Below are 24204 nucleotides of genomic sequence, written 5' to 3' on the forward strand. Positions count from 1 at the left end.
TAATTAAAATCTGATATGTGTATTGCCTGGCTCAATTACTCAGCAGCAAGAAGCTACTGAATCATATTGATTTGAAAGCTAGTAATTATTTTATTACCTGCAATATTATTTTAAACAATATGTTGTACTGTCTGCCTTTAATGTTTTGTTCAATTGATTTATATTTATCAATATTCATAAACCATAGAGAACATCCAATTTATGCCCACAAATATACTTAAGTCATAGCATCTCTACTGTAACATTTTGGGCAGCCATCGTTCCTTCCAGAATAAAATCTAAACTAATTTAAGTAATAGAAGCTCTTCATTGCCTCACCCAACTGACATTTTCAACGTCATGTCTACTGTATCCTGAATTTTAGTTATTTGAGATTTAGTTATTTGTGAAACTTGAAGTTATTTCTCAATGGTATAGACATCAAGTGTGCACAAATATTTAATGTGTGCCATGAATCTGCAGCTTTGTAATTTTAAGTACAGAGGCACCACTTGCACAGTAGGTTACAATATGTTAGTTGAAGAGTCAAGTGTGAATCACAGTTTTCTATGGTATAGTAATTATGGGGTAAGGATCAGAATGACATGTGTATGTAGAAATTGGCACATGTGTGTGCAAGACAATGTGAAAGATAAGCTATCAGTGTAAAGAACAAAATAATGCAAATTGGATGGATAGAGAAACAGACTTAAAGCTCATCTCTATATATTTGTGTTTTAACAAATTTTACGATGTCTTGAATATTAGCATAAATCATTAATCTGTAATCACTAATGTTGGGAGAGCATTCTAGATTTTAGATATTAGGGTAACTTATTTAAATATTTAGAAATGTATATCTAAATTGAAGGACTGTGGGTATCATTTAAATATTTTCTTACCCACAACTGAGTGATTCTGATAAATTCACCTTAATTTAGACTATAATTTAACCTGAAAGCAATAGCACCATAGGACTACTATGAAGATTAAAAGTGACATTTCATTTTAAATTAATTATTCAATAATTTACCTAAAGAACTTGATAAACACAAAGTATCAAAATAATGTTATCAATAACATTGTAAGATCTCTGACATTTTTAAAGATATTTTCATTTTTAGCTATGAGAAAATGTGTATGTCAGCAGGAGTTGCATGTAAGTACAGTGCCTCCAGAGGCTAGATGTCAGAAGAGGGCATGGGATCCCCTGGAGCTGGTCTTACATGCACTTTTGAGCTGCCCCTGGTGGGGACTAGCTACTGAATCTAGGTCCTCTAAAGAGCAGCATAGGCTCCTCACTGCTCAGCATCTCTCTAGCTCCAACACTGAAGAGCACTTGAGGGCTTCAGGGAAAATAATAGTCAACTGTTGGCCATCCTTTAAGATAGCCTTAAGGAGTGCTCATTTTTGTGACTAAAGGTAGGATTGAAAAAGGCTAAGACTGCACATGAAAATAGTCGGTAGTACCTGAAAGAAGTAAGAAAAATAATAAAATAACTGCCAGGTGCTCCAATAGTCACATATCTTGATATAGTCATTATCATAATGCATAAACGAAACATGGTTCTACATCTTCAATTGCAAATTATTGCACCATAAAAAGGAAGAAAATTCTGTACTACATTGCATCATGGATGAATTATGAATACAGTGTCTTAAGAACAATGAGTCAGTTACAAAAAGATAAATCCAGGAGTTAGAGGGGAAATGAAATGGAAAGCGGTATAGAGCACATAAGATGTTCTAAAGGAATGTTACACAGACACACACACACACACACACACACACACAAATCAAATACGCTTAATGGTAATTAATTATACAGTTTAAATGGTTAAGACTTACAATTTCACATATTTTAATAATTAGACATTTTGTAGATGGGCAGATGGACAAACATGTAAGTATAGAAAAAGGGAGAAAAGAATTCTCTCATATGGACGTAACTAGGAATACCTGGCCACACAATAGCTAGGAAACAAACACAAACCGACTCCCACATTAGGTCAGATTACAGTAGGTTTTGAATCTCTATCTTCAAAACAGTTTTGGAGAAATGACCAAGTCACCAAGCAACTGGAACCCTGGTAAACATGACTGCTGGGAACTGGAGAGCTACAAAATCTATGTAGTTAGTGGCAGAAATGGAACATGTTTGTCAAAACTGATTATATGAAGAAAGGAAGCCAATCCACCATGCTGCACAGACTTTTAGCTTATATGAATAAGTGAATTGTGTTGTCATACATGGTGGAAAATGAGAATTTGAAGAGAGATTCCAGTTTATAGAACCTAGGATGTGGTAGAATGTGAAGAAAAAATGTCATTCTGTGTATTTTCTGTTGGAAATATTTTGGTGAATATACCCAGTAGAAAACATAACACAGAGATTTTCAGAAAACTCAGACAAGGAATGAGTGCAATTATCTATAAAATATAGAAAAATAGAGTTCAGATACATCTTAAATGATTGAATTCCAAGGACAAAGATGTATACAACTTATAAAACTGGAAAAAAAGTTTTTCCTCATAACATGATATAAGAGATATCTGCAGAGTTCTGATGAAAAACTAGAAGAATCTATCATTAAGTTGTTATCTAGGTGTAGAAGTCAAGAAAAAATATTTCCAGTTAACACACACCTGAAAGAACACATCACAGAAGTGATTCATAAGGGAAAGTGTGGTAATCAAATTTAAGAGCCAGTCAAACACGAGAAGTTAGTGGTAAACAGAACTAGGTAAAAATGCAAGAGATAGTTTTAGAGATAAACAAAGGAAAACTTTGTGAGAGCCAAATTCTAGAATATAAATATGAAAATCTTGACAGCACAAACACAACTACACTATGGAGTAAGTATTTTATATGTAACAAAAAATAACTCTAAGAAATGCCATGTAAACCAGGAGCTAAGTGACAAGGAGCTCAGAGGAAAGGAAAATATGCCTGCCCTTTGTAATGGGAGGAAGTTAATAATAGCATAGCCAATTGAAATCTTCATGTAAAAGGACAACGCAATACAACCATTTGGTTTTCCATATTTTTTTCGCTCTTAAGTTTGTTCTACTAGCAATTCTTTCAATTTCACACATTTTGTTACTTTTTTGTTAACATTGTATATTTGTACTTGAATAAAGATGACATTGCAGATCCAGTTTGGGAATATTATTTCCATCTGTCTTTATACAACTATTAACCAATATATGTAAACTGCTTTTGCAATATAGGATTTTGAGAGATAACAAAGTAATGGGATGATGGTGGTGGTTATCTAAATGGGACATTAGATATGTCTATACTTCCATCTATTTATTTACATTTCTTAAATCATATAATGCATAAGGATTTACAAATTAGTCATTTGTTTTTACAAAAAATGATAATAAATATCTGAACAATACACATGTACATTGTGCTTTAATTCAATGTTTTGATATGGTTTTGAACTCATAACATATGTCTGATTTATAATTGCACCTTGGATTTCTCTGTTAATATTTTTAAAAATTTCTGCTGTCTACTTTGTCAGCATTCAATTTGTACCAAGAAAATTCTACTTAGGACACATTCTTCTATCAGATATAACTTATCAGATATAATTAATATTAGTAAGTATTACGTTAAGTGTGTTCTAAGTTACTGTTTATGATTATGCAAAACCAGACAATTAATATTACTAATATTTTACAGAGAGATTTTACATGGATGTCAGCCAGGTTCACTATACCAGAGCAAAGGATCGAATGAAGCTGTGAGACCTATACCATGCCTACAATGCCCTGCCTCATATCAACTAGTTTCCATTCTTCATATATTGCCCTATAGAGACTTTAAAAAATGGCATAACCTAAACCGTACTGGATTATTTTGATCATCCTTATTTGGACAATAAAAAACAAGTCTTGGCAAATATAGTAGCTGTGTGGAAAACAGCTGTATGATCCTGACACAAAACAGAAGGTCTCGAAGCGTTTGATGTGTACCCCAGTGTCTGCTTCCTCACCTTTCTCCATGTTGTGCAGTGAGTCTACAAAATAGAATGTTGAAGTATTCTGCTGGCACAGGGAGAAATAGGAAAATACCAGCGATGACCTCCACGTTGTATTTACTATTAAGACAAAGAAGAATGGATGGAAAAATCAAGAGTTATTATCTTGGGATCTTCATTTGGGATAGTCTTCACATACTTATATCCAGGGGTGTTTATATATAAGTGTCCTACCTTTTGAAACTCATGCCAGTGGCCTACACTGAAGGTACCCAGTGTCTAAGAGCTTACACAGACACAGAACAAAAGCATTATAGATGGTCTGGTCCTCATGACAATGCCATAAACTACTGAGGACACCCTGTAAGCTTCATTGCTGGCATTATTTCTGGACCCTATGTAACCTCCCAAACTGATGTTGTAGATACTATATACTACATGTTGGCTGTCAGTGGCAACTGGTTCTATGTAACAATAGATTAGCAAAAACATGACCACTATGATGACTATGCCTCTTATATAGTCACAAAGTACAAGAGATTGTGGGCACATTTCTCCTCTCTAATATCTGTTGGAAATTCGAGATGAAGGTCCAATACATGAGATGTTTCCAAAGGTGTGGTGTTAGAAGAGGGGGAGTAGGTACATATTATTCTTAAGTCATTATTTCTCCCACTCTGATTAGAATAAAGGATTTATAATCTACACCAGAGTCAGAGAACTAACAAAATGCTAACTGCTTATGATCTTGTCCATGAATATTCATTGTAATCACTTTGCAGTCATCAATTAGTAGTACACACAGCAAGAACAATATGAACTCTGAGGCTACAGATTGCAGGACTGAATAAATCACCCTTTTTGAATCACATCACTAAAGACACTGCATATTCCTTTGTGGAAGAAATTGTATTTTATGCTCCACAGTAAAGTCAATACCAATGAGGGTACAGGGAGGCAAAACTTAAACTTTGGTGTCTTTCCCTAAAACATAGGTCAAGGAAATATTCTATGATTTGGTTATGCAGCTTCAGTATTCACTACTTTAAATCTAAAAGAAGGATTGCAAACATGGGATTACTAAATTTCTCATTAGTGTTTCATACAATGGAATGAGGTTTTTTTTAAGTGCAAGACAGTGCATCTCTCAGAAAGCAGAAAGATTAAACTTTATCATCATTTTTAACTTACCATCCATCCTATCAAGCGGGAGAATATATTGTGGTAATTCAGACTGTGACTGTTTCAATTAATTGCTGTCATAAAACAACATGTCAATCAGGATCAAAGTGTTCCAATGAACTATCAAAGCAGAAAAGAGAACAGCCATACTCCTGCTTACTTGATGCTGTCCCTGACTGAGTTTGTTACAGTACAGGTCACTGCCAGATATTTGCCGAGTCTGTTTTTTTTTTTTTGACAGAGCTTTAATGTATCTATTCTTTCATTCTTCAGAATTTCTTACACTTCAAATTTTTTTTAAAAATGTACTGAGTGGTTGCATGAGGTAAAACAAAAAATAAGCAGATGGGATGTTAAGTCAACTGCATACAAGCACACATCCAGGTCCGCGTCCAGACTTAAAATGGCTGAGTTGCAGGATGATGTTGCTTGGTGACCAAATAGTGTCCTTCCAGCCACCGAGTTATCTAAACATCAGTAACAGAAAAGTCCCCAGGACAAATATTAAATAACATACTTATCCCTTCCAGTTGTTGGCAATTTTTATTTTCAATCAGTTTTTGCATGCTCAGTTTAAAATTTGAGGGTTGGGGCAAGAACCCCTGCAAATCTGTGTCTATTTTATTTTGAGAAACTAAGAGACAGACCCCAACTCCTTAACTATGACGTTGACAGACTGTTTTGTTACAATTAAATCTATGCAGTGCGTCTAGTCTGCGCTTATGGATCCTCCCAGTTGTTCTGTCTCTCTTTCATTAAATGAAAGTAGTTAATTAGCCCAGGCCTGTCCTCTCCTCTTTCTCTTTTCCTTTTTGCTGCAGTAATGATGTCTAATTATCAGCAGCAATGGATTAATGCAACACCAGGAGCAAAGCACATCTCACTAAAAGAAAGGCTATCCAATGCCCCTCAGACCCCAAGGAACTCAGAACAACTCTCCATCTACTTGAAAACACTATTTACAGGCAGTTCCCTATTTCAACCAATGTATGCAATACACATTCCCTGAATGAGAAGAAAACATATTTCTGTCTTTTTGGGGATTGCACCATGCTATAATGAAGACAAATAAAATTGGTTTGGGTTTTTTTTAGGGAAAAATGCATTCAGACATTGAGGAAGAGGATAAAAGTGATATTTTATTTATTTTGAACTGATTGAAACTGTGATTGGCTGTCTCAGAGAGAAGGTGGAGCCTACAATTCTGTGTCAGAAGCAGCAGAAAATTTTTCATAAAGAACAGTAGAAGAGCTCATGAATTAAAATCCTATTCAACCTTTCAAAATAGACTTGAATGGAACGCAGAGTGCTTTAAATACTACACGGAAATCATTTCACAATATCACCTGGCAGATCACACTGTCTAGCATTAATATATGGAATCTTTACTGAAAAGAGAAACACGTGCTACGTTATTATCCCTGCAGCTGTCACTCTCTATTAGATGTCTTAGTGATTCTCTAACAACCCCACGTTTATTTTTTTGACATGAAAATATGGGTGTCACAGCATGTGAATGCTGGTTTGAATAACTCACACCCACGATTATCTTGGTGCCTGTAAAACCTTTATAAAATTTATGTTATTTGGAATTTTAATTACTCTTCAAAGGGGCACATAGTCTAACACACATAATGGTTGTAATCAAATCTCTACAAGCAAGGAATCACTGGACCCAAACAGAGAATATAAATTTAACACAAAAAAGAATGAATAAAACTGAAAAACTTTCTGGCCAGCAATGATATATAATATAATATACAGTATTTATATATGACCATGTTAAATAGTATTTTTAAAAGATATAATGATATTTTACTCCCTCAGCTAGAATTATAATTCACTTTGCTTATCAATAAATTATTTTTCCCATCCACTCTTAATATGAGTCCCCATCCAAGTGAAACAAAGCAATTCCTCTAATACACTTCTGTCTCACAGATATGTAAAGAACCCTTACACTAAGAGATGCCAAGCTGGTCATTTTCATCCAGCCAGACAAGCTAATGCCTCACCATTGTCTTTAGCCGAGTTCTGTGCTACAGGAGAAAGCAAAGACAACATTTACATGTACCTCCTGCAAATCTTTCAATAACTGAATCTCAAGAAGAAGAAAAAAAACTTTTCTGTGTTTCCAGTTCACCTTTGTTTTCAGATTTCCCGTATAAATTCCAAAATAAACCACTATCCTTCAAGCCACCATTCCCAATTAATCTTGGGAAGCCAAAGGCTTTTTCCAAACCTGAGAGAGTCCTCCAGACGGAGCTTCTTAGAGCCCTTCATGCACCTCAGAGAAAGCAGAGACTTCTCCTCCAGAAGCCTTCTTTCCTAGCATCCTCAGGGAGCTGAGCACTGGGAAACAGTCGCCAGTTAAGGGGTGGGGGGAGCAGGAGCAAAGCTCAACGAATCCCAAAGCGATACAAAAATACAAAGGGTGCCAGATAGCTCCTCCACCCCCACTCTAGGTGAGTACCCAGCATGAGGCAGCTAGGTGTTATACATTTGACCTGAGATCTTACTTGTAGCCCCCTGTTCCCATCTTCTTGCAAAGGAAGCGGATGCTGCTGCAGCGTCCCAGCCCCGCAGGCAAGGCATCTGCGTTTTAGGATGAGGCATACCGGTTTCACAGCCGGTTTCTCGTTCACTACAGCTTTATGGGTAGGAGACCAGAACCAACCCAGAAAGAGGAGCAAATACAGCATTTGATTGCGCCCAAACCCGTCTCTCTTTGTTGTGCATCGCCTAGCTGAGGAAGCTCCAGTGGTGCAAGCGAAGAAGGGGATGGGGGGCGGGGAGGAGGAATGCCCAGGACTTTATCTGCCAACCAAACCATCCTGGCTAGGATCTCAAGGGGCGACCGAGGCATGCGGACTGTCCTGTGTCTTCCCCTCTGGCGGTCTCACAACAAAACTCGATAGTGCCCTGGGGAAAGCCCCCAAACCACCTTAACTGCCACACTGGGGCTTTGTGCCGATAAGGAGACCCAGTAGCATCGCGTTAACAGAGCGTGTGGCTGGGCTTCCAGCCTGGCCTTTATGCGCCCTGGCGGAGGTAGGACACGCGCCAGCCTCCCAGCGAAGGACATGGGACAATGGCCTTGCCAGGGGAACACCGGGCGCCGCCAGACTCGGTGAAGGCAAGCTCCAGCTACCATCCCGCAGCTCAGCCCCGAGGCAGGCAAGGGCCTCCAGCTCGGCAGGTTCGCTGTTGCTTTAAAATAAAGGACCACAAAGACTTTCTAGAAGGGAAATCACGCCCGGCCACTGCGTCTAGGGAAGACTCGGGAGGGGATTGAGAAGGGGGTGGGGGCTAGGAGCCAACAGTGGCTCCAGCATCTCCCTGCCTTCCCCTCTCTCCGCCCTCCCTTCCGGGCTGCTCCAGCAGACAAATAACAGAAGGCTGCTCACCGTGGTCTTGACCCGCACGAAGAGCACTTGCTTGGCGCCGCCGCCTCCCCCGCGGACCTCGTCCGGCTGGCCCAGCTGGAAACCCTTCGATTTGACCCAGAATTTAAATTTGGCATTGTCGGTAGAGCTTGACTCGGAGCCGTTGAGGAGCTGGACGATCCTCTCGTATTTCTTACGGGTCACCGTCTTGGTCTTGCCTGAGTCCCCGTAAGTCCTAAGGCACCAGTCCTGAAACTGGCGGTACATGTCGCGCTCGCTCTCCATGTTCCCCCCCGTGATGTCTTGGGCCGGATGCTCCCAGTGCACTTCGCACCTGTTCACCCCGGGCTCATGAAATATGCAGTCCAGGCCACGATGCAAGGACGCTAGGTCCTGGCCGAGCCGCGGGAGCCTGCCTCCGGTGGGGGGGGGGGAGGACCAGGGAGAGAGGAGGAGGGTCCGGATGGGCACTAGCAATCAATGCCCTGTGCCACCAAGTCTGGTTCGTTCGTAATTGCAGAGGATGTCTCAGACGCTTTTCTCGTGCTCTCAATGGTCGGTCCGTTTAATACTGTGTGACCAGCACCATCCCAACAGCCGCTGACCCAGAAGAGATGGGTTTCTGAATAATTAAAATCCCATTCCTTGGTTTATTAAAAATCTCAGTATTGACTTGAAGTACTCCCTCGATGCCTCGCCCCAGGGTTGTGAACAGGGCAGGGCAGGTGGAGCCCAAGGCAGTCTCCTGGCGCGCGCCCCAGAAGCTTCCCCAGTGGATGGTCCAGGAGCCAGGGCTGTGCCTCTAGCGAAAGCAGCCCTCAGGCGAGCCTCAAAGGGCACACGGGTCCCTGGATTCTCCTCCTTGCTGGGTCCTGCTCAGCCTTGGCCTTCTATGTGACGGGACTAGAGAGACAGAAAGTTCTTACCTGTCATGCTGGTCAGCCTATCAGATGCTGTTTTACAGGAATTTAAAAGAAGCCGAGGTATCCTAAAAGCGACTCAACATGCCATTTCTTCGGATGCATTAGGCTAAATTCCAGCTCGCAGGTAGGTTGTAAGAGTTAGGTTTCAGAAACTGGTCCAGTATTCACAGATACCTGGTCATAGTTCCATAGGATAGATGGAGTGTCTCAAACAGCGATCCGGTCCAGGGAATGTGGTAGCAAGGAGGCAGGCCGCCGGCTGGGGCTCTTCGGGATGACGATGGTGTCCCCAGGATAGGACCCTCTGGGTTCTGCTGAAGTGCGTACACGACACGGAAATAAGTTTACCACACGGAACCTTTCTGCGTGAAATTAAAACGCAGAGAGCAGTCCTTCCCCCTTCCTGGGTTATAGTTTGCAGTTCAAGCGGGAGGTTTCGGTTGTCTATTTTCCCACTGCCACGTCATGGACCCCCCTCCACTGCTCAGAGGAGCCAAATCGGAGTTGCTCCTGACGATGTTCCCAAGCAAAGGAAGTCAGCGATCCCTCCATCAGGATTTCCACCCGTGTGTCGCGGTGGCGCTGGAACCAGGGGAGTTCCAGTCCTGCTCGCCTTGGCCGCTCTTCTTTATTGCACTCCCTGCCGAGGCCCCCGCGGGTCACAGGGATCGGCCCAGCCAGTCCGGTGGCCCGACCCGCGCCGCGTTCCTTGAGGGGTCCGAGCCCACCCTGGTGGCTTGTTATGGTCTCCCGGGCGAAAGCCCCAGTGGGGACGCCGCTCCTTCCTCCGCCCGCAGCCCGGTCCCGGTGCTCTCAGGCTGCTCAGTGGCTCCCGCGCGGCCAGCCTGAGATGTGCGTGTGTGTGTGTGTGTGTGTGTGTGTGTGTGTGTGTGTGTGTGTGTGTGTGTGTGGTCGAGCGAGGGTGTGCGGGGCGCGGGGTGCGGGGGTGCGTGACTCCTGGAAGGTCTCCAGGCGGCCCCAGCCGGGACTGACAGCCCGGGCGCTGCGTGAGCAGCTCCACACACTAAACCTCTCGCCTCTCCCCTCACCCCCACCCCTCCCACTCCCCTCTCCTCCCACCCCCCACCCCTAGGCCCCTTCCAAGCTCTCTGATTGGCCAATGGGACAAAAGTTTCTGTGGAGACGGCTGGGCGCTGACGTCACGGGCAGAATTGTCCCATTTAGGGATCCCGGGGGCAGTGCGCATGCTGCAGGCTGCAGGTTAGAGGCAGGAGGAGGTAGCTGCGGGCCGGGCGGCAGCCAGGTGGCGGAAAGGAGCTGGAAGCATCCAGGTGGGGGGACGAGTCCAGCAGGGTTTCCATGGAGATTTCCTCTGGGTCTAGCCTAAAAACAGCAGATCAGCTGACACCATTAGCTCAGGACCTAATTACTGCTTATTGGAGCAACAAATGAGGGACAGGGCCAGCTGCAGAGGAAGAGGTTTGCCCCCGCCCCTCTGTCTCCTCCTTTCTCTCCCTCTCCATCCCTCTTGAGCCCTGGGTGAATTCTCATTAACTTGCAAGATTCCTACAAGGGCTCTGCTTCTCCCGAGGCCACCCTTACTGCTTTTATTCTCTTTAGTACTCCCCTTTGCATCAAAGGATGGTATGGTAAATGGGTTGTCCTGAGTCCTTGCAGTTTTGCCGGATGAATAGGGGTTCGGAAGAACTCAGAGTTGCTGCTGTCCAACAGTTCTATCACTTCCGAGTGAGGGGATGGCACTGTCGATTTATTGATTTTGCTGTTTGTCTTTAGATCTCTCACGCTGTTTGTTAAAAAGTATCTTCAGTACGAATATATAGAATGGATAAGAGGAAGGATATTTTGAATTATCCTTCTGGGTGTGTGTGTTTCTCAAGAACAGCTCTGAAAGTTTTGTTTCTGGTGTCCTAGATAGGGCATGATTCCAAGTAGAGAGATGTAGGTTTGTTGTATAGAGCCCTTTTGTTTTATAGAAGTTTCTGGAAGGATATTTGGTGCTGGGGTTCTAATCTACTCAAGAGTAAGTTATTTTAATAGATCTTTCTGATATTTGAGAAGTCTTTTTGTACATTCAGGACCAGGAAGCACCTGTCCTGGGTCATTGAAATTATTGTTTCTCTGCCAAACCCCTCTTAATAATGACTCTAAAGTTCTTTTGCACTAAGACACATGTTTTATTTTGATATACAGCGCGTGTATACATCCCTGTTTCAAAAATTATGATTAAAAGATACCACTTATACTCTATACCAGTGTTTACCATTTTTCCTAATTATTTTACTTTATGTAGTACTAATGAAGTTTGGTTTTTTGTTTTTGTTTTATGGTTTTTATTTTTTTGGCCCAGCAGAGAGTAAAAGCAAATTAGAAATTGAAAATATTCTGTTAGGTCATAAAAATCCCATTGTGTCATGCTGTGTCTACACACTTAACATGACTATATTATCCATGTTCAAGGAGAAATTTGATTGTATGACCCTTGAAAAGTCATATTCTCTTGTTTCCTAAAATAACTCTGTCCTGATGGACAAATCAAGTAACAAGTGATTGAGGAATTCATACAGAAGCTGGGAGTGGTACTTGGTTCTGCCTCCTGGTGCTCAGGAGGCAGCGGAATGAAGACTGGTGTTAGCGTGAGCCCAGCCTGGAGTGTAAAGTGAGTTCCAGATAATCTGGGCTACACACTGGATTCCTGACAAAAAGGGGGTAGAAGAGGTGTAAAGAAGCATTCATATGCTATCCCATCTATGTCTAATGACTTTTGCTGAGTAATGTGCGGATGAACTTGGTGCTCGTTTAGTAGATGTCTCGATGTACTGTATACACATATGCATTATCCTTATAAGTATACTGACACCATTGTGTATGGACACTGGAGCACCTCAGTGCAACTGACATTGCACAAAAAGGGTGTCAACCTTCATTTGCATTAACTAGATTAGATACAGAAGTGAAAATTCCCAAGGACTAAAATAGGCTACACAACATCTATGCTTCTTCGGGGAAAGAAGTAAATAACTACAGAAACACCATTCAAACTCAAACAAGGGAATTAAGGCTTGTCTTCCAAAAGCCTGTGACCCTATTGTTGGCAATGGAACCAGGATGTGACATGCTCTGGATTTGTTTATGTTATTGGCTGGGAAGCTGAGGCAACAAACTTTTGGCAATCTTACCCACCTCAGGTGCAATCTCTAACAATTTAAACACTTTGTCAGACATTTATTCCAATTCGTCTTACTCCTTTTAAGTTCAATCAGCTCTGCTGTGAGAGTTATATTGAGCCTCGTCGCTCGTCTTCATTTATATGATGTATCTGAGTCAACTAATTTGAACTTAATAAGTAATTGCCCTTCAGAATTGCTTGTTTAAACAGTTTACCTCACAAAACAGTGATTCTACACTTCATAAATGACACCAAGCTGAGTCTACTGTAGGCCCTAGTGGGCTGAGGGGATAAGTTGAAAATGAAGAAGATAAATATGGAAAATATTGTTAAATTTATAATATCCAAAATTTTAGCCATAATATGCCCAAATCAGTATGACTTTGCCACAGAAGTTAAATTTCTTTTGACCATGTGGTCAATTTATGAGTTATAGAAAACTTGAACTTAGTATATCAATCAGAAATATTCATGAATCATTAGTTTCATCAACATATTATGCCAAGGACAGCCATATAGGATAAGATTTCAAATAAAAATGCTTTGTTGAATGCATTTGAGTTACAATTGCACTCAACTAATAATCATGAGCAAACACTTCATTTGCTTCAGGGTTAAAAATATAAGATGACTATGCATGCATAGTCTTCATCTCATAGAACTTAAGTACCTGTAAGGAAAGCAGATAGTCAAGTAGGAAGTGTCTCAGCCTTGAGGCTAACATTAGGGAAAGAATCAGGAGATGGCAATATTTAGGAGGAGGACTTGGCAAGAGTATTGAGTATCTTTCTGAGTGGGTAGCACCTCATCGAGAAATAAAACAATAGACAGCCACCAGCTACAATAAGAAAATGGAAGAGTGATTACAAAACACATATGTCTGAGAATAAGAGTTACTAACATATTCCAGAAGGCCCTTGCCTCAGGAATTCATTGACCAGGAAAGAGAGAAGCAGAATGTGACGTTGAAGTCATCTTTGACAGCCAGATCGTGCATGACAGTGCTTGTTATGATTGGAAGATGCTATTTTTTTATCATTGGTCAAATGGGATACCAAAAAGATGTTTAAAGCATGATAGTCATGTGATGTGAAGCTTTTAAAATTTTTACTGGCTCCTCAAAGGAGAAGGGGTTGAAAGGTCTTGTGCATGAAGACAGAGAGCCAGAAAGGAAACTTGTAAATGCTGAATCATCTTACATGGAATATCATGGTGACATGTTCTCAAAATAGCAAGAAGGTAGAAGGGAGGAAGTGACAGGTTAGAGATACATACTTTAGATATAGGATAGGCCTTACAGAAATATATGAACGTATGTCCCTCCCTATAGTTCACATGTAAGAATTTTAATCTTCAAGGTGATAGTATTCAAAGATACTAGCTTTGGGAAAAATTCAGTGATGAGAGCTCTCCTAGTTCACTTTTCCTTTGCTGTGATAAAAACTCTGACCAAAAGCAAGTTGGAAAAGAAAAATTTTATTAAGTTTCCATGTCCCAAACACAGCCTATCACTGAATAAAGTGAGGGAAAAAACTCAAAGCAGGAGTTCAGAGAAGAAACCATGGAGGAAACCTGCTTACTGGCTTGCTAAAATTTATTTCTTAATAGTCCAGGACCACTGCCCAGGGCTGACGTTCTCTATGTATAGCTGTACTGTCCCACATCAATCATGAAGCAAAAATACCTTCCACAGACCTACCCAGAAGCTAACTTATGGAGAGAATTGTTCAGTTAAGCACCACTCTTCCCAAGTGACTCTAGTTGTGTCAAGTTGGCAATAATAAGGACCAAAGAAATGGATATTGATGTCCTAAGACATCTTTCATGTGAAGATTGAACATAAATTTAAATTCCAGAACTGTAAGGAAAAAATTCATTGTTTAGAATATCCCTAACATGTGGTATTTTGATATAGCAAAGCAGGTGAACTAAAGCAATGGTGTGTTTTATGTACAGACACAGAAAGGTGTTAAATTGTAGAAGGTTGTCTGGTTCTAGGCTTGGGGATTGAGGCTAATGAAGGCATTGGCTTACAGAGATGAGTTTGAAGCCTGAACAGATTGGGAGTTGGAGGCTGAGGGAGGAGCAGAAGCAGGTTGGGGTGGAGAGGCAGGAAGAAAGAATTTAATTTCAGAGGAGTTAAATTTGAAATACCAGGAGAGTTTTTCATGCAGGCATTTGAATTTAGAATCTTGAACTACAGTGAAAAGTCTGGACTAGGAATATAAATACGGGAAATTTAAAGTTGTAGGAATAAATGACATCACCTCTACCCACATCCCCCTACAGAAGGGAAAGCCTCTGTCGTGTGATGTTGATTTTGAAGACACCAATGCACAATGACTGAAATGACAGCCATTCTCTGAGCAGCAGAAGTTGGCTTCTATGGGTAAAATACTGGTAGTGGGAAATGCTTGAGCAAAACAGTGAGGCACTTGGATGGATTTTCACTAGATCTAGATTGTTAATGACTTCCAAAATTTACATGGTCTTAAGATCATTTAAAACTTCAAAAGGAAAGATTTACATGGCTTTTCATTAGGCTTCTCCCAGATTATCTTAGGACCTGCAGATTGGCTAAAACTGGAATCTTAAATGGGTTGGGTAAAGACTGTGGCTGCTGAGCTGTATCAGTAAGAGAATCTGAATTCTGACAGGAGGCTACAAGACTGGTAAACCTGCTGGTTTGGAAGAGGTTGGTTCTGAAACATCACTGCCCATGCAGGTGTTTAAGTCTTTTAATGGCCTTTCCAAAGACAAGGATGAGAGGAAGGAAGCCCATCCAACCCAGCTGGCTGATTTCTGCATAACTCATTGGCTTTCAAAGTCAAACACAACAAGCCCACTTAAAGCAGAAACCAATGTCATGCTCATATGGACAGGAAAAAATAAGATAGTTCACACAAAATAGTTAAAAATCTGATCCCATTATTTAATTTCTTCTCTATTGAGTCTTTTCTGAAAAAACTGCAAAAAAAATTCTCTTCTTTCCCACGTTATAGATCTCCAGTGACAAAAAAATGCTAAGCCAGACATGGGGGCTCATACCTAGCTAAGAGGAGGATTGCCATGGGTTTAAAGCTAGTCTGGGTTACAGAGCAGTTTCAAGTAATATTCTGATACTCAAGACTGTCATTAATAAAACCGAGAAAAAATGCACTGTTACTTGTAGGCCATGTTATCAATATCTGTATTCTATCCCTTCTAAAAAGTAAAAAGGATTTTATATTTACTGTTTGGCCACCAAGCTTTTAATGGTTATGTTCAGTGAGACAATAGTTAAATATTATGTACTGGTCAGTGTTTGATTTCTATTTGACTACTTAGGTTCACAAGCCAGAAATTATTTAGATTTGGTCATCTATTTGATATGCTGAATTTGTCTGTAATTCTTACCTTTTACATATCTCTGTAAGCAAGCACCTGGTACAGACAGTCCCTGCAGCCAAATATGGATTCATTCAACATTTATCCCCATGACATTTCTTCTTGCTGCTACAACTATAAAGTCCAAAGTTAACAGTCTGGTATTTATGTCCCTGTAACAGGAAAAAATACATTTTTTGGCCCCAAATATTGCTTTTTTTCCACTAGCCCCATGGATTATCATGTATATCTTCTAACAGTAAGTAATCCACATCTTTATCTTCAACTCAGTGGACGATATTATTGTTGAATTTTAGATTATTGTAAGACTATTTTATCATGGACAAAAAAGTCTTTGGTGTTTGGAATAACATACCTTTGCTCATCTTACCATTGTGTTTGTCCATGTTTTCCATTCCCAACCTGATTGCCACTGAGTGAACCAAGTCATACCTTACTACCATCCTAAGGCCCTTATGTGTTATTTACAATGATGATCAATCATGTTAGGACACTTGTCCTAAAACTTGCAGAGCAAAAATGACAAGAACGGCAGAGTCTAAAATCGTAGACTCTAGAAACAGTTTTTGCAAGGGAGATATCGGAGGTCAAACATCTGAAATTTCTAAAAATAGCAACACTATTGACATAGGCATGAAGGGGACTATGGGAATCACTCTGTTGTGCTCCTGGGATTGTGCCAGTGAAACTGAAGAGGAAGGTAGAACAAGGCATTTCAGACTTCCCTTCCTTTAACGCTCTCTCTTCCAGTCCTTGGGAAAGCTTTTAATTAACTTTCTTCTTTAAAAAAATAAGACAACAAACAAAAACCCCAACAAACTGTAAGATTTAGACTCTAAAAGTTTAAGGTTTCATTGTTTGTATTAAATTTTGAAAATGACACATGAATCTATAAAAATCAAATTTCTTCACTACAAAAATATTTCTTAGGTAATTCTTTTAAACCATTCACTTTCTCCTTCTGTTCACCTGACAAAACAGAACCACCGCAGGAATGCCCTGCTCTCTTCTCACTTGAGAATATACTAATTTTCTATTGTACCGATCACCAGAGACAACTTATATACCATGGCTCAACATGTAGCAATCATGTAACTCAGGATAATGTAGTAACATAACAAGACAATCAAAACAACAAAGCTATGAACTCATGAGAGTTGTGCAAGTAGTTCAATTAATAATTTTAATTCAGTGTGGCCATGGAAGTTAACCCCCAACAGAATGAGAAGATAGAACAGCTAACTTGCATCCACAGTGGAGCATAGGTTATGAAGAAAGTCTTGTTTCAGAGAATATTCACATGAGAGCGTGTTCCCTTATGAAAACACACACGATTTGTTATTAGCAGTGATCCTTGAATGGGACTGGGGCAATGACTAGGTAGTTAAGAGCACTTCATGCTCTTGCAGAGGGCCTGAATTCAGTTCCCAACAGGCGCACACCCACACACAGACACTCAGACACACATACACACACACACACACACACACGCACATGCACGCACGCACACACACACATATGCACACACGCACGCACATACATACACATACACACACCAGATTTTGCGGGGCGCTAGGGGTGGGGCATCACGATTTCTCTAATCCCCGTTCTAGCTGATCCAACTTCCCTCTCTGATCTCATCAGGTACCAGAAACACACGTGGTATAGATGTATACATTTAGGCAAACATTCTTACACATAAAAGAAAAATAAAACCATCTTTTTAAAAAAAGAATTCCTTGAACTAAAGAGTTCTGAGTATGTCATTTCTTCTGTTGAATTTACCCCCAAGTAAACAGAAGTATTATCCTTCTAAAATGCTCCAAGATGTTAATGTACTCATCGTTTTCTAACAAGCAGAAAGACCATAATTTATAAATACAATTCAGTCGGTTAAGAAACCTGTAGTGATGATGTCGGTACATGTTCTTGCTGAAGCCAGTCAAGGTAGAGGCAAAATATTGATTTATATATTTTAAGAATAAAATCGATATGAACTCTCCTTCTAGTGCTATAACTACCTGAAGGCTACAAGGGGCCTTCTGCTGGAAAATAAACTGAGGCTGCTCAGTGCTTAGTTTTAATTGTGTAACAGGCAGAAGATGTGGTCCAAGAAAATATACATGCATTCATTCTTTCTCTCTCTCTCCCTCCCTCCCTCTCCTCCCTCTCTCCCTCCCTCTGTCTCTCTCCCTCTCTCTCTCTCTCAGTCTCTCTCTCTGAATCTCTCTCTCCCTCCCTCCCTCCGTCTCTCTCCCTCTCTCTCTCCCTCCCTCAGTCTCTCTCTCTCGTTCTCTCTGTCTCTGTCTCTCTCTCTTCCTCTCACCACACACAGACACACACACACACACACACAAACAAACAAACAAACAAAACCCACAACGTCATCTGAAAACTAATCGGTTAGCAGTCGGCACATAAAAAAAGGCATAACTGATTCTGGGAGCCTTTTTAAATATGCCTTCTTCTTTGACAGTTTCATACATTTTTATAATGCGTTATCATTCACATCCATCTATGAGTACTGCCTCCCAACCCCTAAAGTTCCCAGCCCATCTCCCTTCCTGCTTCATTTCCCCATTTTCATTTTTCTTAGTTTTTGTTATTAATAACACCAATATTAGTTAGTGCTTCCCATATGTACAAGATGTGTGGCTATCCACTGGGGTGTGAGCAACTTACAAGCCGACACATACATAAAGGAAAGTGACTCCCCTTCTTTACAACAATGACCAGTATCTCCTCCATCAGGGGTGTTGCCACAAGACTCCTCCTGATCCCTGCTGGGATGTTGACTGGCTTGGTCCTGTACCAGTTTTGTGCAAGTAACTACAGCTGTTATGAGATAAAGCATGCAACAGCCACATCATGCCCAGAGGCCAACATTTCACAGTTCTCTTTCCTATCATCTGACTCTTGCGTTTTTCTGTGCCTTCCTCCACAAAGTTCCCTGAGTTTTGGTTGTAGGAGGGCTGGCATAAATGACTTATGGTCAGCTCACAGGTCAGAATTATTTGTTCTTGGCACTTTAACCAGTTATGAGTCTCTGCATTGACTACCACCTACTTCAAAACGGAACTTCTTTGATCAAAGTTCAGATCAGTACGAATCCATTTGGTCTAAACATAAATATTTTAAATGAACTTTGACTACATTACTATTTAGCAAAATAAAATAATAGGTTCTTCCTCTGATCTGTCACCTCCTCAGCCATGGATGGTGATTAGGTCACAGTAACAGGCATGAAATCCCTACTGTAGAGCAGGATTCATATTCAAACAAAAGGGAGTTGTTTATCCCTATAATCCTCATGCCACCATTGCACCAGTGAACACATTTTGGCAGGTAGATCTAGATTGTCGTACCCAGTGTCGAGTGCTGCATAAGACTATTAGTGTAATTGTTTTCTTCTCCAGGAGCCTTCTTAGATCTTTATGATATTATGTAGGCTATCCAGCAAGGAATGGTTTTCCTGGACAGTCTTGGCTGTTTTTCTATGGCCTACATTCCCATCTAGTTATGGGAGCCAACCAAGTGCAATGATAATAACATGTGTTAATTCGAATGCCTCTGGTGTCTTCCTGACTTTTAGAGATAAATCTCATGTCAGGTACTAATCTTGCAGTCAGAAGACTTGAAGCTAGAGGAACAACCAATGCTGGAGACGTGACTGAAAGCTCTGTATTGTCCTGAGACGTTGAAGCTAAAACAGTCATGAAATCAGCCTTCCCACCTACCTCTTGGGGAAAAAAACAAGCTAGTATTCTCTGTAGAACGAAGCATCCACATTTTTCTTCTGTGGCTTTGGAGGCCGTCCTGGAACTAGCTCTTGTAGACCAGGCTGGTGTCAAACTCACCAAGATCCACCTGCCTCTGCCTCCCGAGGAGGATCCATATTTTAAGTCATCTATTTTTTGTCATATTAAGATTAACCATATGTAAATCCATCACCAGAGATGTCCAAACTTACTAAAATAACCGTCTATCATTTTCATGCTGGAACAAGTAACAAATAAGATTCATCAGTAAGGATATTTTTCAGAGTCAAAACTGGAGTAAAGTCAGGACCGTGGTCACTGTTGTGTGACAGCTAAAGGGAAGTCATGCTTCCTAACTGAGGCTGCAATGACACACGTGGTTCACTCTGTGAAAACCCATTAAACTCTATCATTATTGTCAGCATGCTTTCCCACATCTGTCAACCTTCAATTTAAAGTTTTGCTTTAAATAAACAAGAAACTCTTGGGTTATTACTAACAAAATCATAAAGGTGCAATGATGTGCTAAGAGGAAGTAAAAATGCAATCATACAAAAATGAGTAATTCAAATTAGAAGGGAAGACATAGAGAGGATGGGACAGAGCCAGAAAAAATAATAACCACATTAATGGCACAAACCTGGAAAATATTGAGCCAGTGGTATTGATTAGTCTCTTTAAGTGTGAATTGTCTAAATATACAAAATCAAAGACATAGATAGTCACAGGGGAGAGAAGATTAAGAGCCAATTGTGTGTAGCCTACAAGGAGCTCATCTAAAATGATTCACATAGGTTAAAATAAAGAGTTAACAAAATACAATCTATGTTAAAAGCACCAGAATGAATTTGGACAGTTACATTAGTTTTTATGTATGCTCAGGATTACTGTGGTTCATCCTTATTGTTAGAGGGGAGGATCTAATGAAAGCCTTAAAATATATCAGTAAACTTAACAGAAATGCACAAATTGATAAACTAAGCCTCTGTAAGTGTAAATTTCAGCATCTCTATCAGTAATGCAGAGATAAAGCAGCAAAGTAATCAAGTGACCTGAGCAACACTGTAAACCAACTTGACCCAAGAGATATTTAGAGTGCTTGCTCCAATCACGGCCAGACACACATTCTCTTCACTTCTACATGGGACATTGTTCAAGGTACGCCATATTCTAGAATGGAGAACAAAACTTAAAAAATAGTTAGACAAAATGTATTCCAAAACCACAATATATTTAGTTATAAATCAGTAAAAGAGGGACTGGGGAGATGACTCAGTTGGCAAAATGCCCCCCGTGTGTGCACAACCTGAATTCTTATCTCCCAAACCCATGCAAAAGCCTAGAAGTGCATGTCCCTAACTCCAGCCTTATAGAAAGACACATCTCCGAATGTCACTGGCTAAACACAATTTGTTGAGCTTCAGTTTTAGCAATGGGCAAAAACAAACAAACAAATAATAAAAAGGAGCTGAGGCCAAAGCGAGCACTGGCTGCTCTTCTAGAGGACCTAGGCATGGTTCTCAGCACCCACATGGTGGCTCACAGCCATCTGTAAGTGTAATTCTAGGGGATCTGATGTTCTTTTTGGGCTCCAGGGATACACAGATGTGCATGCAGATGAACATGCAGACACATTTGTTTAAAGGTGGATAATGACTGGAAAAAGACACCCAAAGCAGACTTCAGATTTTGGTGTGGGTACACACACCATCACACACACACACACACACACACACACACACACACACACACACACACACACGGATAGCTAGGAAAGTCCACAAATTGGGGGATTAAAATGAAATATTTTTAAATAATTCTTGTTCAAAGTAGTTGACAAAAATTCATTTTTATCAACTAACTGAAAATACATCTCAAAAAATTTAAGCAAAAGAAATGCTGAAATACATATATAAGTAATATACATATATATGTATCACTAAAATGTCCTAATTTTAAAAAATCTAAGAGAAGTAAATGTCTGTCTTAGAAACAAAGGGAACAATATAAAATAAATCCAAATAAATATTAAAGACCTATAATATAATTGTAACTGAAACCACAGATAAGAAAATAGATGAGGAAAATGAACAATACAGAAAACTAAGTTTTTGAAAATTCAGCTGGACCCAAACAAAACAGAATCTAGTAAAATTAATCAAAGGAAAAGAGAAAATAAGTATTAAATTAAAAACCTAACCAGAAGACAACATTGCCCAGGTCAAGGATACAAAGAAAGGCTAAGGACAAATTGTATAATTCTGTGCTCGCACAGTTGATGAGTTAAGATGGAACACTTTCTTGAAAGCTAAAATATATCAAAGCTCATGTAGACATGGTGGATCACACCTGTTATGAAAATATTCATAAGGCTGAGGAAGATGCTTTGCTGTGATTTGGAGCCCAGCCAGAGATGCATAGGACCAGGCTAGGCCGTGCTACAGTGTAGGAACAGTTTCAAAGAACCAATGAAAAGCAGCTAATTCTAAGAAGCCCCAAATATACATTAAATGAGTCAAGATAACAACACATTGCCAAAAGTCAAAATGGCTGGCGGATAATTTGTGAGTTATAGTGATGCATGGCACCTAAGAGAAAAACATCCTATTTTCTAGAAAGCAAAACAGAAAGAACACTTCTTACTGAGTATGTGGGGTCACCACTGCCTTAATACCAAACCCAGAAACACACATCTGGAGAGAGAAAAGCTAGAGGATGATCTCCTGAACGTAAACGCAACTGTTCTCAACACAACGTTAGAGAATCATATTTTGCAGTATACATTTAAGTAACTGAAAATACATGGTGCATCAAGTCAGAAGGTCTTCCTTGTGATCTATGCACAGTCTTTCCTCTGTGGAACTATATGCCATATACTTCTAATAGTCTAGATTTCAATGAAATCAGTCATTTACAAATGCGCTTCCTCTACCAGACCAAAGCCCCACAGGGTAAAGATTCATATTTTGTTCATTTTTCTAATCACCACAATCTTATCCATAAACTACTATGAAATAAAGGCCTCAAAACATGTTTTTCCGTACCAACTTGTTTACATAATTTAAAACAAAATATCAGCTGGGCATTGGTGGTGCATGCCTTTAATCCCAGCAATCGAGAGGCAGAGGCAGGCGGATCTCTGTGAGTTCAAGATCAGCCTGGTCTACCAAGTAAATTCCAGGACAGTCTCCAAAACAATACAGAGAAACTCTGCGTCGAAAAACGAACAAACAAACAAAAATATCACAGTCTTAATCCTAAAAGTCTTTGATTTAAGCCAGGTTAATGGATGAAAAATGCTGTCTTAGTTTCTTTTCCTGTAGCTGTGACAAAAGCAACTTAGGTGGGAAAGGCTTTATTTCAACTCACAGTTCAAGTCCATCACAACAGGGAAGTCAAGGCAGATGGATCTTGAAGTAGCTGCACACTTCCCACCCACAATCAAGAAACAAAGAGAGATGGATGAATGCTATGCTCCTTTTGCTTTCTCTGCTTTGTGCACAGTCCAGGATTCCTGTGCCTAAAACAGCATCTTTCATCTATGCGATTTAAATTAAATACCTTGATTTTAGGAGTAAGAGTATGTTACTCTGATTTAAATTATGTAAACAAGTTGGTGAGGCAGTCTCCAGGTGCCACAATGGGCAGTAATTCTCTACTCAATTAATATAATTAGAATAATCCACCATAAGCGGATTCTGTGAAGTTGACAATTAATCCTGTTACTGATATGGAGTAAAACCTGCTTTATCTAGTATGACATAAATAGAATGCTTAATGCATACATTCTCAGAAACAGCTGATGTCTTAGTTAGGGTTTCTATTGCTGTGAAGAGACACCATAACTACCGCAACTCTTTGTGTCATAATCATCATCATCATCATTGTTAAAACAATCTTATTTTACATACTAATCCCAGTTTCCTCTCCCTCCCATCCTGTTGCTCCTCCTACCATCTCCCCACCCTACCGCTATCTACTCCTCAGAGAGGGTGAAGCCTCCCATGAGCAATCAACGCAGTTTGTCACATCATTCGAGGCAGGAACAACTCCGTAAAGGAAAAACATTTAATTGGGGTGGCTTACAGTTTCAGAGGTTTAGTTCATTTTCATCATGGTGGAAAACATGACAACATGCCGGAAGACATGGTGCTGGAGAGGCAGCTGACAGTTCTATATCAGGATCATCAGGCAACAGGAAGAGAAACACCGGGCCCAACTGGAGTATTCGAAGTCCCAAAGTCCACCCTCGGTGACACATTTCCTCCAACAAGGCCACATTGCAAAATAGTGCTGCTACCTTTGGGGGCAACTTTCTCTCAAACCACCACAACACAGCTTATTTGCCTAAGACTTTCTGAGTGCTAGAATCATGAGGACTTTGAAAGAAAAAAAAAGGAATATGTAACACACTCCTATTCCAACCAATGCATAAGGTGGACCTATGTG

At 40.3% G+C, this 24204-nt stretch overlaps 1 protein-coding gene and 1 long non-coding RNA gene across 7 annotated transcripts in view; one reads left to right on the forward strand and one right to left on the reverse strand.

Annotated features, from left to right (window-relative positions):
• The window catches only part of Nol4 (nucleolar protein 4), a 340254-nt gene extending 329811 nt beyond the window's left edge, over positions 1–10443 (reverse strand). The window contains exons 1-2 of one of the 6 annotated variants that reach the window (XM_040757900.1): positions 4206–4359; positions 3987–4091 (exon numbers count right to left, since the gene is read on the reverse strand). Coding sequence is in view for 4 of the 6 variants with exons in the window: in XM_040757904.1 (XP_040613838.1) it covers positions 8561–8824 (264 nt within the window). In the remaining 2 variants the exon portion in view is untranslated. Of the gene's footprint in view, positions 1–3986; positions 4092–4205; positions 4360–7395; positions 7593–7672; positions 7909–8560 lie in introns of those variants that run through there. The other 5 variants (XM_040757904.1, XM_005065339.4, XM_005065340.4 and 2 more) reach the window with 5 other exon arrangements.
• The window catches only part of LOC121144356, a 74392-nt gene continuing 58836 nt past the window's right edge, over positions 8649–24204 (forward strand). Inside the window, exon 1 of the long non-coding RNA XR_005881706.1 lies at positions 8649–8767. This is a non-coding gene — a long non-coding RNA (uncharacterized LOC121144356). The remainder of the gene's footprint in view (positions 8768–24204) is intronic.

The sequence above is a fragment of the Mesocricetus auratus genome, unplaced genomic scaffold (assembly GCF_017639785.1).
Source record: "Mesocricetus auratus isolate SY011 unplaced genomic scaffold, BCM_Maur_2.0 Super-Scaffold_100015, whole genome shotgun sequence".
Lineage (NCBI taxonomy): Eukaryota > Metazoa > Chordata > Mammalia > Rodentia > Cricetidae > Mesocricetus > Mesocricetus auratus.